At 45.1% G+C, this 17,280-nt stretch overlaps 1 protein-coding gene across 5 annotated transcripts in view; it reads right to left on the bottom strand.

Annotated features, from left to right (window-relative positions):
- SDK1 (sidekick cell adhesion molecule 1) overlaps nt 1–17,280 on the bottom strand; it is a 718,389-nt gene that overhangs the window by 438,495 nt on the left and 262,614 nt on the right. For all 5 annotated transcript variants that reach the window (XM_032459946.1, XM_032459947.1, XM_032459948.1 and 2 more), the window contains exons 2-3: nt 13,066–13,225; nt 829–935 (exon numbers count right to left, since the gene is read on the bottom strand). In XM_032459946.1, the coding sequence (XP_032315837.1) occupies nt 829–935; nt 13,066–13,225 (267 nt within the window). The remainder of the gene's footprint in view (nt 1–828; nt 936–13,065; nt 13,226–17,280) is intronic.

Here is a 17,280-nt window from a genome sequence, read left to right as displayed (position 1 = left end):
GCAGCGGCCTCAGCTGGGGTCAGACGCAGCCCCGGGGAAAGCACTGTCACCAAGGTCGGCGCGGCCCACTTTCGGAGCTCTTTAGAGCCCTCCGAAATCCACTGCGACAGAGCCATGTGTGATTTACCCTTTCCTACCGCGTTTCACTTTCTTCTAAGTGAAGAGCCGCTTTCACAAGGTAACGAAGCCCACAGGCCGCGCCGGGCGGGATTTCGGGCTGCACAGGCACCGAGCGCCCTGCGGGCCAGCCCTCCCCCTCCCCGCCCCCCGCGCGCCCACAGAGCACCGGCAGGCCCAAGCCCTGCCTTCCGAGAGCCCCTCGGCCACTGGGCAGAGCCTCGTCCTCCACGCGCCGGCCAGCGGAGCGGAGCACTGACTCGTCCCTACAGCGCTGGTGCGCGCTGTCCGCGCACTTCCTGCTGTGCAGCGGAAGGCTTTCTAAGCAAAACTGGAAGTAACTGACTGTGAACTGATTTACCTAATTGGGTTTAATTTTTCATTTTAAAAACATTCAAATCTAAATATAATAAAAGCTAAGAGCAGCTAATTCCTGAGTCAGAAGGCATCCTGTCCACTTTTTTTTATCCTCCACAGTGCCTTACAGGGCCCTGGATCGACTGGACTGGGAACAGTGGCCTTTACCTCATCTTCACTGGACCAGCTACATCGACTGTTTACTTATCTTTCGATCAGTTTTAGCGATTATCCTATCCCAAGTAGAACCCGAGACAGAACCTCAGTCCCCACCACGGGTGAAGGCGACTGGCCAGCACCCACAGACGCCGCCGTGCTACTTAACGCTTGCAGAGTTCTCCAGTGTGCACGTACATGCGACGTGAACTTCTGATCTTCTTTGTAAGAGAGCTCCCATCCTGTTCCGAACCACACAGCGGTAAAACCCAGCATCCAGCCTCTGTAAAGACGGAATAATATACCTGCCAAACACCAAAAAGCAGTGTTAATGGTTCCGTATCTGGACAGCGCTGGCATCTCGCCAGTAGGTGCTCAACAAATATTTTATTTTCGGTAAATCAGTATCTATGTGGCCCTTCCCTGACCAACACAATTACTGCAACTGCAATTTATTAATTGCCGTCTGTCTCTCCAACTAGGCTGCAAATATGACGTGACGCTAGGTCCTGGACCTGCCTTTTCATCACTGTACCACCGTGTCAGGCACGGAGCAGGTGTCACTTATGACTGCTTGAATGGATGAGAAATGTTAAATAGCTAAAAGTCGTTACTCTTAAAAATTAGATCTTTCAATTTTTTTTTTTATAATTCTACCTCTCATAATTTTCTAAAAATTATTTCTAGGACTGGCAGCAACCTTAACACACTATGTTGTGCCGCTGTGCATAAAAGTGCCAGCCATGCAGGACGAGGCACAGGATGCTAAGGCAGAGCAAGCAGCAACTGCCCGGCACAGCTCCCCTGTCCACCCACAGCAGGGCACAGGCAGCGCCCAAAACAGCCCACGTGCTTTCCCATCTTACTCCACGTATGGCCTGACATTAACTTTACAAACTTTTCTGAATGACTGAAAGGTCGTTTCATTTGTACTTGCCATTCCTGTGACCATAAGTAACCATTCCTCAAATTAATGCCTTTCTAAAAAACTTCAGTAAAACTTTATAGAGGAAAAGAGGGGTAGTTAGAAGGTACAGTTCCCATAAAAGCGCTGGTTTAGGTTTCCTGTTAGTTTTATAATGCAGGATATTTTTAAACCCATAAACAATCAGGAGATACAAGCAAGGACCCCTTGAAGCAAGTCCCACAGCTCTGGAGCTCAAACCTTCGACACTACTTAGGAGAGCACATTAATTGGTTTCTAGACAATGTTCTTCAAAAATCAAGAATAAAGCTTGAGTCCTGGATACTGTTCACACGTGGGAGGCTGTCTATCCTAAGAAAGAAAAAAAGAACCATAACTGTTTTCTGAAAAAGAGAAAACACAGTGATGCTATCCTTTATGAAAAGCGTGCTCTGGTGTCAGATATCTTCAATTTAAAAATACTTCCTCTTATAAAGTATAACCAGAGAGACTTAAAACAAAATCAAGCAAAAGGCCCCAAGTGTGGTATGCTGTATTTGCTCAGCTCCCAAGCATACCTGGAAATCACTTACATTCAACTAATTGCTCATCTTTTAACTTAAGTATATCCAATAGGTCAACCAGAAAAAGGAGCTCATAGGCATAAACATTTTAAATGAATAAAACATTTGGACAATACAGGTCATTCAATATTCAGCAAATAATAATCTGATAACCATTTTGAGATCCTACGGCAAGATTAATAAAATGTTTTCTGAAAAAAATACTGCTGAGTTTCATTCTTCAAAATTGTATTCTATTCTGAGGAATGGCTCATCTCAAACAAAAACATTAATTGGTAGAGACAATCAGAACAATACTAAACTGAAAACACAGAGTCAATGCCATTTATTTAAATTACCAATCAAGACTAGAAGGATGAGCAGCTTTGATTATTATATACTGTGATGATAATGAGGAGGAGTTTTGAGACTAGGTTAAAACAAAGTCAACAAAAGTTTTTGGAAAAGAAGTAACACAAGTTACTGGAACACATATCTGACAAACTACAGGCACAGTTTCATCACCATAACGATATTTATGTGATTGCTATTCGTTCCGTTTGTCTGTTCTTGCAGTGCCCTGAATAGATTTTAAATTCTTACGCATTTCTACAGTAATCCCGCGTACTTCTGCACAAAACGGCACTGCTCTCAACAGGGAGAAACAAACAAAGCTGAAGATCAGGCATATGCTGCTCGGTGCTGTCTCCGTAGTCTAACGTCTCACCAGGGAAAACACACACACGAAAGTTGCAAAGTACTCCACCTATTGCAGGAATTCCTACACAAATTATATTCACCCAACAGATGGGAATATTCACTGCAAGCCGATTGTTTATAAACACATATTTTTAAGCAGAGAAAGTTTCCTGGCTCTTTGTAAGAGAGTATGATAAAATCTTAGCACCATATGCCACTAAAATATAGAAAATGCCTGCTCCTATTTCAAATAAGCACAGCAGGGAATGTTTGAATTCACTGTATCAAGGCAGACTTCTACCAGACCAACAGGACGTTTTCCAGAGCTAGTTCATCATCAGGAATAGCAAATTCAAGAAAACAGAACACAAAATCACAACAAAACCAACAGTTTAAACGTCCATTTCTGCTACGTAGAAGAAATCCTCTCCTGACCTGCCACTCGGAAGGGGCCACGGGAGCGACCCCAGAACGTCTCTGGGAAGCAGCTTTCTGCCCACTTCAGCCCATGGACACCTGCTTGAGCAGCTGTGCACGGAGAGGACACCTGACATCGTCAGCCTGCCTGGGATCTGCACCACATGCTGAGAATTCTCCACTATGAGTGTTGGTGGAGGCGGACCCCTGCATCCCCAGGGCACAGGTATGAGGCACCCCGTGACCACGGACACACACACTCTGGATTTGGGGACCTGGCTGGTAATGCACAGGAGAGTCTGTCCAACAGCAGGGATGGTGGGGCCCAGGGAGCCCCGGCTCAGGGGAACGTGGCAGTGGCTCAGGCAGCGGCACCCGGGGTCCAGTGGTACCAGCAGCAGAACCTCCTGGGGCTCCTGGGCTGATCGGGGCTGATCTGGCTCTGGTGGGCTCAGCTCCCCCTGTTCCTGCCCACCGTCCAGTCAGCCCAGTGATTTAGGAGGAACCCAGTGTCCAGGCAACAACTCCCTTTTTTGTTTCCACGAGAGAGGGTTTATTTAGTTTGTCCTAGAACTCCCTGGAACATAGTCAAAATAATTTTGGTTGGAAAAAACTTCTGAAGTTACTAGGTACTCCCCATGGTCACAGAAAAGCCTAAATCATGCCTCACTGAATCATCTTTTTTTAAAAAATCATGGCCTCCTGGTTAACCTCTAAGAATCACTGGATGATAAATAGTACCCCAAACTGAGACTAACTAACCTCCTCTAAGGAGCATTCCAGATGTGAGCCACGAAGTTTTAGAAAGCGTCTGACAAAATAGCACCTGGTTTTAGAACAGTTACTGTGAGGCAGTTCTTCTCAACAAGACTGAGACGCGTGGCTGAGCACGCAGTCTGCGGACACCTGCCGTGGCTCAGGATGACGAGACCACATCCTCGGTCCAGGAGAGAAGCCTCTCCTTCTAGGGGAGGAGGGCCAGGAACACAGCTCAAGTCAGGAGAAAGAATTTTCACACCCACTAAAATGAGATATAAGCATTTTTCGTTTAGTGGGGGTCTTCATTTTGTGTTACTCCAGGTAAGGCAATTCCCCACAAGTTTCATTTTGTTTGCGGGTATAAAAATATCTGTTTTCTATAATAACACTTTCATATCTCGGCCCAAAGCCCACTCATATCTTTAAAGTGAAAAAAAAGTTAAAAAATACAAAATTAAGCTGTTCATATCCTTCTGGGAACTACTTCAATTCTTTTTTTTGAAAACCAGATTATAAATAATTGTATCTTCAGTTTTATTATTACAAATTTCCTATATGAAATTTAAAATGTGGCCAACAATCAAAAGCGTATGTGTCCACAGCCGGCAGTTTTCTCAAGCAGAGAGTGAAATGAAAAGACGTAGACTGAAACGTACTAAGAAAGAGACAGGTACAACATTCTGAAGGTGTGTCCAGCTCACTAATAGCTTCTAGACGCTGGGTGGGCTGAGGGCTATGTTTTGAATCCTTTCAAAAGAGTTAAAGTAGTTAGCATGAAGTTAAAGAAAACAATGTGATAAACATGGAAGTTAGCCGATGGGAACATCGTATTTGCAAAAGTTCTTTAATCTGTATTTTATTTGCCTAAAAAATGTATATTAGATTGAAAGAGACAATAAGCAGGCTCCTGCTGGGAGTGGACTCAGCACCTGTGGCACCTGTCACAGGTGTTTGGGGATATAAATCTGGGGGCTACAAGGCCCCCAGGGATCAAGTGGAGGCTGCGTATCCACATACCACGAGTACCCACTTTTAAATTTTATCTTCACTCCTAGTCACAAAAGCCAATCCAGAATCTCAAGAGTTGCCATTGAAATGTTCCTAAGACCCTTCAGGGATTGTGGTTTAAACGATTTTCTCCAGCACGAACAATGTTTGGGGTCATTCATTCTTAATTCGTTCCTACCTTCTATTATCAAGTCAGGGGCAGAATAGGAGAAATTCACAATTCAGGGAACATGAGGTCACGACTGGAACTAGTCTGCTAGATCTGTCATCAGGGGAAAATGCTCTCTCCAGTCAGTGAGAACGGAGCTGCAGAAAATCCTTGGGAAAGACGTTGATTTTTTTAGAGGTAAAAATCCTTTATTCCATCTCTGTTACTTAATTCCTTATATTGCCAGGTTCTCTAGAGACATTAAAAAAAAGTTTAGGACCACTCTGTGAAGGGTCAAAGTATGAGGGGAAATGTTAGTTTCCACACAGTTAAAATTATCCACACCAAAACACAATGGAAAGAGGGCCTAAACTATTCAGAATTACAATATTAGCATAAATGAATTAGAAACAAATTAAAAAGCTTTCACTTGTCTCATATGGAAGCATTTGTCGGCAATAACATTGCAAAATTGTTTGGTCATTCTGCCTAAAGTTCTTCACTTAGATTCCACAATCATCCCTAGACAAATGAACCACATGGAAATTAATTCTCTAAATTCAAGTCATCTCCAATAAGAACTTTTAAAAGCTCAATGCTAATTCCCCTTCAGAAATTCTCCAGAAACAATCATATCTGCTATAACCACATGGAGTCAAAAAGATAGTCAATTAAATTCAGATACAAATACAAAAAGTTTGCAACTTTGTAGAAGGGATATAAGCATTGGAACACACCGTCCTAGTATCAGAGATCAAAGTCAAACGCAATCCCACGGAGTCATCCCACACAAGCCCTGGAAGTCAGTGCTGGAAACTTTGACTTGGAATGAGATGAGAACAGTCCATCCCCTTTTATCTTCCAAAGTTTATTTCCCCCTTCCTTATAAACAGAGAGACAAAAGAACCTGATGCCTTAGGAAGGAGAAATTCCTAATTCCAGGGCTCCTAAATATAACTATGTGATACAGAAGAAAGGCCAAAATTCGGTTCTAAGTTTCACACTCCTTGTCCCAACCATTCAGATCTTGGCCACTAGGAAAAGAAAGCTACCCTGAGCCGTAAGCAGCTCGGGACTATAAAGAATTCTGCTTATTGTAGCCAAAACGGGCAAGACCAGTTCGTTCGAGCCAAAACGTAACCTGTTGCTGGTGGTGTCGTGAGCTCAGAGCTCCCAGAGGACAGGACCGATGGAGAGCGAGGCAGCGAGGAGAATCCTGCTAAGGAAGGCCAGGAAGGCTGGAGACCAAGGTGGGAGTCACACGGGCCGGCTGACGATGAAACCAGCCAGTTGCATTTCACTTAAGAAAAGGGTTCTCAGCTAAACAGACTTTCCTTCTCGACAAGTAGGGGACTCAGCAGATTAAAAACAAGACGAAACAAAAACCACGTAGAGGAGTCGAACCCATGGCTTAGTGACAAAGTGTAAGCAACTGCTTTGTCTTGGGGTCTCAAGCCTAGAGGATATGGCCAAGGGATCCACGCGGCAGTGATACTGAGTATGCAGACATCTAAACACAGGATATCTGACCATTCATTTAGGTCTGCTTTTATTTTCTTAGGCAATCTTTTTTAGTTTTTTGCTTGTTTTTGTTTTATAGTTTTTAGTGTAAAAACATTACAAATCCCGTGTCAGAATTATCTCTGAGTTTTGAAGCTACTTAAACAATTACACACACATATAGTTACATAAATTGTATATAATATAAGTAAATATAAGTTGCAGCTTATTCTTTCCTAGTATACAGAAATATAACTGATTTTTGTATGTTTATCTTGTACCCTATCACATTGCTAAACATACACAAATTTAGCAGCTTTTTAAAAGATACCATGTTTTCTACATAGACAATCATGCCACCTTCAATGGAAGACATTGTTACATCTTCTCTTACATCTAGATGCCTTTTATTCCTTCTTTCTTTTCTTCTTGCACTGGCTAGTAACTGCACCACTGGGATCTGCCAAGCTTCTCAGGTTGGCGGGTTTGTCCTTTTCATCAATAAGAAAACTGCTCAATATTTCTTCAAATATTCTTCCAGCCCTGCCTCCTTTGGGATTCCTCCTACCCACATGTTAGGCCATCTGAAGCTGTGCTGTTATTCACTAATGGTCTTTCCTCTTTTTTTTTTCTATCTGCCTTTCATTTGCTGTATCTTTAAGTTTACTAATGTTCTCTTCTGCAATGTCTAACCTGCTTAGAGTCCCATCCAACGTGCTTTTCATCTCAGACATCACAGGCTTCATCCTTAGAAGTCTGCTTTCTGCCCTTCAGTATCTTTCACGTCTCTACCTTTGATCACGTGGGATACAGTTACAAGGTTTCACTGCCTTTCTCTGCTAATTCTAACATCTGTGTCAGCTTTGGTTTGGTTTCTATTAGTTGATTTTTCTCTCCATTATAGGTCATGTTTCCTGCCTCCTTATATGCCTGCTCATCTCTGATTAGATTCTAGACATTGTGAATTTTACCCTGTTCGGTGCTGGATTACTTCCATATTTCTATAAACGTTCCTGAGCTTTGTTCTCTGATGCTGCAAAGATACTTGGAAATAGTTTCTGATCTTCTCCAATCTTGCTTTTAAGATGTCTGAGGCAGGACCAGAGTCCTATTTGGTCCAGGGTTAATAAGCCCCCACTACAGACCCCAGACACGCCTGTACACCGTATCCAACAACCTCATGGGTTATGAGGTTTTTCAGTCTGGCTGCTGAGAACAGGCACTCGACCCAGCCCAGGTGAGTGTGGGGGTCTAGTGCCGCCACCTCTCGGGCAGTTCTTTCAGGCCTTGGGTAGCCTCACGTGGATGAGCTGACACATAACCTGCTAAGCACTCCCAAGAGAGCCTCTGCAGAGCCCCACGCTCTCTCTCTGCAGCTCTCTCCACGCCAGTACCCTGCCCTCGGTCTCCCTGAACCCTCGGCCCTCTCCAGCTCCGGGGCTCCCCCAGGTTCCACCTGTGCCCTCCCTCTCTGTGCCGCAGCCTGGAAATGCTCTGAGGGCAGTGAGTGGGCAGTCACAAGGGCTCACCTCCTTGGCCTCCGTCTCTCAGCCAGCACACCTTTGCTGCCTGATGTCCTGCCTCGTACAAACCTTGTTGCACACACTTTGCCTGGTTTCACGGTTGCTTAGATTTCCTGTCTGAATTCTCCTTTTTTTCCTCTCAGTGACGTTTTCTACTTTCCTTCATGCATGGTCTGTTTGTTTCTTATAAAGGTTATTCCCAGGCATTTAATAAACTTTATTGATACTGTAGAATGTTGGTCTTTTTATAGGACATAAGAAAAAGTAACTTTTCCCTTAACTATTCCTTTTTTTTAACTGAAATAAAAAGAATAAACACCCATCAAATTTCTACTATTTATACTGCAGTAGAAACTGAGCCACAGAGACAGACCACATAAGGGGACCATAAGATTTTCAGCAGTTTAGAGTGTCCGATTGTTCCTCCTGTTGTAACAATGAAGTCCTAGAAATTCCTGGCTTAGATATACATACTTCGAATATAATTATAAAACATTTTTAATCCCAAAGTAGAAAATAATTTAGAGTAAGTAGTTTCTCTTAAAAAAAAAAAAAAAACAGATACAAATCTGCCCATGACGCCTACACAGCTTTGTTTAATTACTGAACCACTGTCACCTTCCCAGCGTGGCCACCCGGGCCTCAACGTGGCCATAAGCACCAATGTGAACATCATAACGTTTGACGAGACTCACCAAAAATCACTGTGCAGTTTGTAACACAGGCAGCAAAGAAAATGCTATTTTTTAGTCAAAGAAGGAAAAGCTGAATTTATATTATTTGCTTTTTTCTAGGGCTAGCACTTTCGTAACTGACACCAAAGGCTGGTGGGGGTGGGGCAGGGGAGAAGCAGGCACTCAGCTGCAGGGAGGAAGCAGCTACCGTTTTCATGAAGCGTCCATGTTTTCAGCCTGAGACCGACGGCAGTCCCATGAAGGCTGACATATGACAGCTGAAGGTGCTTATTGCAAGGACGCCAATGAAAGAGTAATTTGAAAAAACAGCATGAGATTTTTAGACAGGTTTTATGTCTTGAAAAAAACGATGACAAAATACAATGGACCCTTGATAACCCATCTCACTGTCTGAAGCCTTCAGCGAACGGAATATAATTTATCACGTCTAACCCAAACCATTCGTGCTTCAGAATAACCCATTTCTCCTTAACGAGTTTCTAGTGAAATGGTAGTGGAGCGTCTACCTTATTTTCATGGTCCGTCTATAATAAACCACCTCCTTGAGCCCACTTCAATACAACCAACTATGCTCTGTCTTCCTGAGAATTACCCAGGGTGCGTCACGTTAACAGGGAAATCTACCAGCGCAAAGAGCCACGCAAAAAGAGCCCCATCTCCTCGCTTATTTTTAAGTTGACACCAGAATTGTTCTATCATAAGCTTAAGTAGTTGCATATATAATAATGGTATAGTGCATGTTTTGGCATTTTAAAATGAGGCAGTCACACCACTGTTTTAAATGTATCCAATGGAATCAAAATAATATAATTATTTTGATATTCACATTATATATTTTTAAAAGTAAACTCTCTGACAGATGGAACTTTCATATTGTTTCCTTTTCACTCTTTGAAGCTGCATATTCAATCAATTTGCCCCACAGAATTTGATTCTAATGTAATATATTTTTATGTCTGAAAGATAGTTATCACCCAACACACCTCTCTGGGAAAAAAAAATAACAATTTAAAAAGAATTTCCTTTGACCAAAAGATTCTAACGGCTTAAAAATTCTTCTTCTGGAATTACATGTCAATTGTAATTATTATTAGTACACAGCTAATCAAAATAACATAGATGTATTATAAGTTTTGGAAACTAATTATTAAACATTAAAAACTTAGAAAGGAAATATGTCTCTGGAGTGAAAGTGGCTTTTTTCCCCAATTATTTTACATTTTACTGAATGGAAAGTTATTTACTATTAGAATGAACAGAATTGGACAGGAATTAACAACAAAAAGAAGAGGAGGTATTGATCACATATCTGCATACAGTTCATTTAAATCTAACGCGTACACGGAAGAAATGAATAAACAAGGAGAGAAGAGGCTGGCGCGAGCCAGCAAGCAAAACACACTGAAGTAATAAAAATGGCCAGGGATTTAGAATATCAAATAATATCTTTTTGCAAACGTTAATGAAAGTGTCTTCTGAACGAATGAGAAAACACAAAGCAGTAACTTTGAAGTAGCACATGTTCCATCTACATCAAGACGGACCACTGGTCTGATGAAAATAAACAGAACTTTCCACCCCTCCTCCTTGGGATCTGCACTGAAGTCGTGCCAAGCCCTTCTCACCTGGGCAGGTGAGCCAGAGCCCAGGGTGCTTCAGAGAAGAGCATCTCTCTACTGGCTTCTCCTTTCTAACAAATCTTGAAAACTCTAACTCTACTCTGTGTAAGTGGGTGAAAGCCATGGGGCGTCACCCTTGCAACCTGGAGAAAACAAGGTGCTCGCCTGTGGTATTTCTTGTCAGTGCCTCTTGGCTTTGTTCCCAAAAACGTTTCTTGAGGCACAATATATACTCTGATGATACCGGAGAAGAAGAGGTGAGGGGGTTCACAAAAAGCAGCGTGGCTCTTGCCGCCCACCTACACAACACATCAGAGTTAAGAAAATCCCAGGACTGCTCAAAAGGACCCTGTCTGGCGTCGCTCTGCCCTTAAAAGAAGTGTGGGCGGAGTGAAGGCAGGAAGCCCTTCTCCGGGACGAGAGGCCTCTCCAAGCCCTGGCACCCTGCACTCACTGTTCCACGGAAGGCTCGAACTGCGAAGGGCATGCCCTTCTTCTGTGAAGCGGAAGAAACAACACAAAGCGGGTGTGAAAAGAGAACCGGCAGGTGTCAACACCAAGGCCTGTCGTCAGGGAGCTCCATTTTAGACACATGCCCGTGGAAAGTGGAGATCGAGAAAACAATCCCTTTGCCACCACCCATGGCCACGTACCCCAGGGTTAAGACCCCCATTATAGACCACCCACATCACTACTCCTTTTTATGAGGAAGAAAAATATGGATTCTTTTGAAATCTTTCTTCCAGAGGCATATAAAACATTACATCATTTAATTTTCATGAGAACCCCCTTAGGTGGGTTTTAGTACACACATTTTACAGATGGGAAAAGAAAGCTCAAACTGGTCAGATAACTTGCCCAAAGTCAAGCAGATGATAAGTTGAACAGAAATACTGAACTCAAGTTGTCTGCCATCAAAGCCCACTGCTTGTCATGGTTCTCACCTGTAAGTTCACTTTTTGCTTTCTTTATACCCATTCTGACAAACCAACCCCCATGTCACATTAAAATAAAATATGACCTTGCCTAGAATTTATTAACAGATTGCTTGTGGGCCAGAAAATACGCTGTTTTACATAGATTAGAGCCTTTCCATGTTCACACCACCACGAATGAGGTGTGATCACCCCACTCTGCAGATACTGGACGTAGGGCTAAAAGTGGCTTGCCCCAGATCACAGCGCTAACGCTAACTGGTGGTGAGCTGAGACTCCAACCAAGGTCTGTTTGATTTCAACGTGCTGGTCACTGTTGGCATAAACTGCTCCCACAGCAGTAGGTACTCTGACAGTGCGGGCCTCGGGATGAGAGGGGAGGTCACAGCTCCTCTGTCTGCAAAGGGCAGGTGCAGCCTGGAACTGGGCAGATGCAGCAGGGCATTATGGGGGGCGGCAGGGAGAGCTGAGAACTGGGGTGTCCGGGACTTCACCCAAGGGCAGCACTGCCCAGTGCCTACTTCTGGGTGGGACTGCATTTCCAGGTGGCCAGGCCTTCTGACTGCTCAAAGGAGCCAGAAAGCAGATTTTTATATGAAACCTTACAAGTGTTAAATGCTGGCAATCAGTTAACGTACACTGTGCATACATCCACGTATGTTTTTAAGGTGATCCTTAAAATACCACCACCCCTACACACATACACATTCCGAGCAGGCTGAATGTGGTCCGTGGACACCCATGTTCTAACTTCTGAGTGAAGAGAGTGCGTGGTGGGCTCTGCCCCATGTTGAGACGCTCATTACTCTTAAAAATACCCCTAGACAGCCAGTTCTTTCTTATTTCACTTTAATGAGCGCTTGGTGTTGCTGGTTTGTGCCTCGTGGACTGTTAGGCAGTCACTAAGTCTCCATCCCACTCAGAGCTGAGCCTCGGGCACAGTCCTCGCAGAGACAGGAGGCAAACAGGTACCAAACCGTAAAGGCCGCGAGCGCCGCAAGGAGACGCGGAGGCTCGCCAGCCCTGACGCTCCCTGGGCGAAGCCGCACCCCCGCTGGAACCCGATCTTCCGCTTCCCCCGCCTCAGTCCCCCGCACTGGGTCCCCCGCCGCACTCAGTCCTGTCCCCAGTGCCTCGCTTACGGCAGGTGCTGGGTCAGTGGTCACTGCTGCTGCTGAAAGCGATGCTAGCCTCGTGCCCACCCTCCCAAGTTCCGTCTTTTCCCAGCCCGAGCCTGACAGGTGGGCAGGATAGCGTTCTGTGGACTAATCAGAGCTCCAGGAGCCGCTGGCCTGAAGAGCGCCGTTTAACGTCCACGCTCTGCAGACAGAACAGCGCCGGCGGGCGGGGCTGCTGTCGCGGAGCGCAGACCGGCCGCGCAGCCGCCGCCGTTCGCGCTGCTCCGTGACTGCAGCGGCTTTGGGTCCGGTGACTTCACTAGCGGGCCTACTTCCGCAAATATAAGGACAGACTCCCGAAGTGTACGTACAGTCTGCATCGGAACAGCGAGGCACACGCTGATTACCTGTTCAGACCCATCCCTTTATCCTTAATGCATTGCAGATTCAATCCACTATTTCCCCCCTTGGGCTATCATGGCCAGTAAGGCAAGTATTCTAAACACATCAGCCCGAAACGGAATCTTATTCTTAAGCGAGCAATTACTTATATTCGCTGCTGTAGGTGGTGAGCTCACTGTCATTGTGCGTCCACTTGAACTCCAGCGGCCAGCTCCCTTCAGCCAGGCAGGTGAGAACCAGGCGGTTCCCTTCCAGGTGAATCTGCGGTAGGCCTGGTTCTGTTTTAAAATATGGCACAACGTCATCTGAAATATTGAAGAAAAAAGAGAAAGAAAAAAATTGAAGTACACATGAGAATAGCATTCACCCAATTAATCAATCACTTATTTAAACAGACCAAATTTTAAATAGTAGAAATGACGGCCATTTGGCCCAATTAAGTAGCAAATTATCCTTGACCCCCTAGAAATGTACAGTCCCTTAGACAGTATTGAAAAGGCTGAGCGCTCCTTGGCAGACCGTCTGAAAGCACCTGGCAATCCACCCAAGCCGTTTCCACTGGTGAGTAACACGTGTTTGCCACGTACAGGGCAATCCCTGCTGGTGCCAGCCTTGGTTTCAACCAGGCACTGTATTCTCAGAGTAACGGTCAGGCGTATGTACCTCGGCTCTGACAGAGACATTTCCTCGTGTAAGCTTCACTTAGCTAGAGGCAGCAACTAGGACTCGCAAGATTAGCAGACATACTAAGTGCCCTGAACCGCAGTCCAGCTCCCACTCCACGCACACTGTCTCTCTCAGTGACTTTCAGGGACTATCGCCCTGGGATGCCGCGGATTCGCAGCGAGGAAACCACACAGCCACGGAGAGAAGCAGCTGCTGCCCACACACCACCACCCACTAGGAGGACCTCACAGACACGTGCAGTGAAGGCAGCCAGACGGGGGCAGCTCACAGCATGGGCTCCCGGCCACAAATTCACACAAGTGCAAAACCGGGCACCACCAGCGTGTGGTGTCAGCAGTCAGCCCGGGTGGGCGTCACCTCCGGGGGACGGCGTGGTGGGGGATGCGTTTGGGGGTGGCTTGCGGACAACAGGTCAAGATCTCTGTCTCGATCCGGTTCCACGGGCACCTTCACTGCATGAAAATTCACAGAAAATCATTCCACGTCTGCCTTGCGCAATTTTTATATGATGCGTCAATTTTTTAAAAAATGTATGAACACAAGAGACTTACTTTCAGGTCTAGTTCCCTCACAAATTCTCAACATGACCCTGATCAGGACACGTGGGTTCCTGTTTCTTCATCAGTAAAATAAACAGAATTAGGTGACTTCTCATTTTTCTAATAAAACCCCCAGGGCACACCTGCATAATCTGCTTCCTGTCAGGCCTCCTACCCTCTCTACTCGGGCAGAAACACTCCAGCTTGCTCTGCTTTTAACTCTGAGCCAGGCTAAGCCCTTCCCTGGCTCGGGGCCCTTTCCCACCAGGGCGCTCTGCCCCAGCTCCCAGAAAGCGTGCTCATTCCCAGCCTTCAGCCAACAGGGCTCTTCCCCCCAGCACGCCCTGACAAAGCGTGCTCCCACGCCCCGTCCTGATCGCTCCTGAATTCCTACACCAATGCCAGGAACAAGGGAGAAGCTGAACGTCTATTTGTTGGATGAATAAATATAGAAACAATTACACAACAGCCATAGCTAGTATTCACTGAGGGTCTGCTGTGCTGGAAGCCGGTCCAAGTGCTTTACCGGTGTTACCTTACTGAACTCTCACAAAAGCCCTAAAAATAGATGCCATCTTCATACCCAGCTCACAAACAGGCAAAGAGGGGCCCAGGGAAACTAACCTGCTCAAGGCCACACAGACAGCAGTGGTGAAATGATGATTTAACCCCAGATACTCTGTTCCAGAATCCAGTCATTCTACACATTATGGTCTAAATGTCACAGGTTTCTCAATAGAGAAACATTTTTTCCTCACGAATCCAAGCTTCAAATTTTTGATAAATTTGTGGAATTACTAAACTGGACTTTTAAATTAAATTACTGTTTTTTTTCAGCAAATAAAGCATCAAATAGCATATCAGTGCTGAAATCGAGACTATTTTTAGGTTAAACTGTTGTACATATAGCTGGTTTCTTCTGTACTGAATACATAGAATTTAAATGTATAGAGTTTATTTGCCATTGTGTTGGTCACTGTCTTCCATAACTGATGCACTGGTAATACAATATTACCAGTCTCTTAGTGGTATTTATCCAAATAAAAATGGTTAAATTGCATCTGTGAGTGTAATAAGAGCCTATAATAAGGAGGTTTGACCTAGTCAGTGAGATGCCACTCAGGAGCTAAGAGCTAAAAGATTAGTAGGTAACAAATACTCAGACATTGACGTGTGCAGAGGCCCTGTGGTGTTAGCAAACATGATGTGTAAGCTTGGGAAATACAGAAGACCGAGAAACAAGGAGTTTTGCAGGTTTAGAGAGAGCGGACGGAAGCAGGGCGAGCAGGGCCCAGACGGCACAGGGCCTCGCAGGCAAGGCAAACACTCATCTCATCTCCACATCATCCCCGTGTGAGTTTCAGCGGTGCCCACTGCACATTTGAAAGTGTTCTCTTGCAGATGTTAAATTGTATGACCACACTATTTATGGGCCTTGGTCAAAGGTGCTGTCAGTACAATTACGACGATGATGACGAACTATTATTACTACAGGACAGCAGGAAGCCTCTGAAGGGGCTGTGTAGTTAAAAGCTCATTCTGGCTGCAGCATGGAGCAGGAATTCAGAGGGGCCAGAGGAGTGGGAGGGGACCAGTTAGGAGGTCACTGCAGCAAACTCAGGAAAATGCTCCAAAAAGTGGTGGTGGCAGAAAAGATTTCATGATGGACTGAAGGTGGGAGTGAAGGGGAAAGAAGTGTCAAGGAGTCTCAGATGTCTGACCCACACAATTTTCTGTTCAACAAACACACACTGACGCTGTTATCAGCACTGGGAACACGAGGATAAGACAGCTGGTGGCCCACAGAGGTCACGGGCTAGGTCTGGTGCGGGAGCAGAAATGGTGAAGCGTCAGGTGCTGTGACCCAAGTATGTAACACAAAGGCAGGAGCAGGCAACCCTGTCCCGTCCCCAACGTCCCACCTTGCTCCTGCCACACATCAGCCACTCTAAGTTACAGTTCAGCAGAATTATTCTCAGACTTTGATGGTCAACTGTGTGCCCAGTTTCCCGTTTTGCTGTGCACTTCAGCTAAAGCCACCCGCACTTATGGCCCAGGCAGTCTACAAAGCTGCACTGCAGTGGGTACAGCTTTGGTACCTTGGGACTGACTGAGGTCCAAGCTGTATTAATGCCCTGTCATTTGTAGTAGCTTCAACCGTAGAAAAGGAAGTGCCACTTCTTATGGTCCCAGCGCCCTACAAGAATGAGTCATCAGAAATACATCTTTTGAAAGAAAAAAGCTTCACAATTGGCGCCCAAGAATTTGAATTTGGTTTTACAACTGACAGATCACCAGCGATTTAATATATGACAGTCTGGAATATAAGTGACACCGTCATAATTCCATCTTCACAGATTTCACAGTTTACTAAACATGCCTATACCGTGTACGAATTACGCCGGGTAGTGCGATCGAGGAGGAAGAAAGTTTTTCTTAAAGAATAGTTTCGCATAGTTGGCAAGCCAATTCCTCGTGATCCCAATGCCTGCAGAAATAGGGTTAGCACAGACACTAACATTTACTGAAGGGAGAAGGGAGGATCCTCAGTGTCCACGTTAAAATGACCAGCACAAGCGTTTTATCATAGATTCGCCAGTGTGCGGGAGGACAACGGAGTTCTCGCTCTGAGCCCAGCACTGCTTACCACTGACACATACAGAGTAGGCACTGAAGAAAAGAGGGCTTAACGGTAACAAAACATAAAAGCTTTGGTGGAGAGAAAGACAGACAGAAGGATTAGTACTCAGGTCTGCACACACTCCTACAAAGGCATGTGATCTTACATACCTTAAATGGAACAGAAAAGAGTCCGAAAGGATCCCTGAAGACAGAGATAACTGAGTTACCTCCGAGACAGGATTATCAGACGCTGACCTGGGGAAGAGCCAACGGTCCCCCTGACGCCCTCTGAGGTGGGCGGGGGGTGGGGTGTTTTCCCAAATAATAACTGACAGAGCTTCCCTTCCTCAGGAAGAACGAGCAGAGATTAAGTATGCTTCGGTATTATCGCAATGAACAGTATAAGACCTTGAATGAATTACTGAGAAAACCTGTGAAATTTCCATTTTCACATACTTTTTAAAAAGAACATAAAATCATTTATGAGAGAGAGAGTCTCGTCTGTCTGGATA

Source organism: Camelus ferus, chromosome 18 (assembly GCF_009834535.1).
Source record: "Camelus ferus isolate YT-003-E chromosome 18, BCGSAC_Cfer_1.0, whole genome shotgun sequence".
NCBI lineage: Eukaryota > Metazoa > Chordata > Mammalia > Artiodactyla > Camelidae > Camelus > Camelus ferus.
The sequence above is the reverse complement of the archived record's forward strand: the minus strand, read 5'-3'. Positions and strand labels throughout refer to the sequence as shown.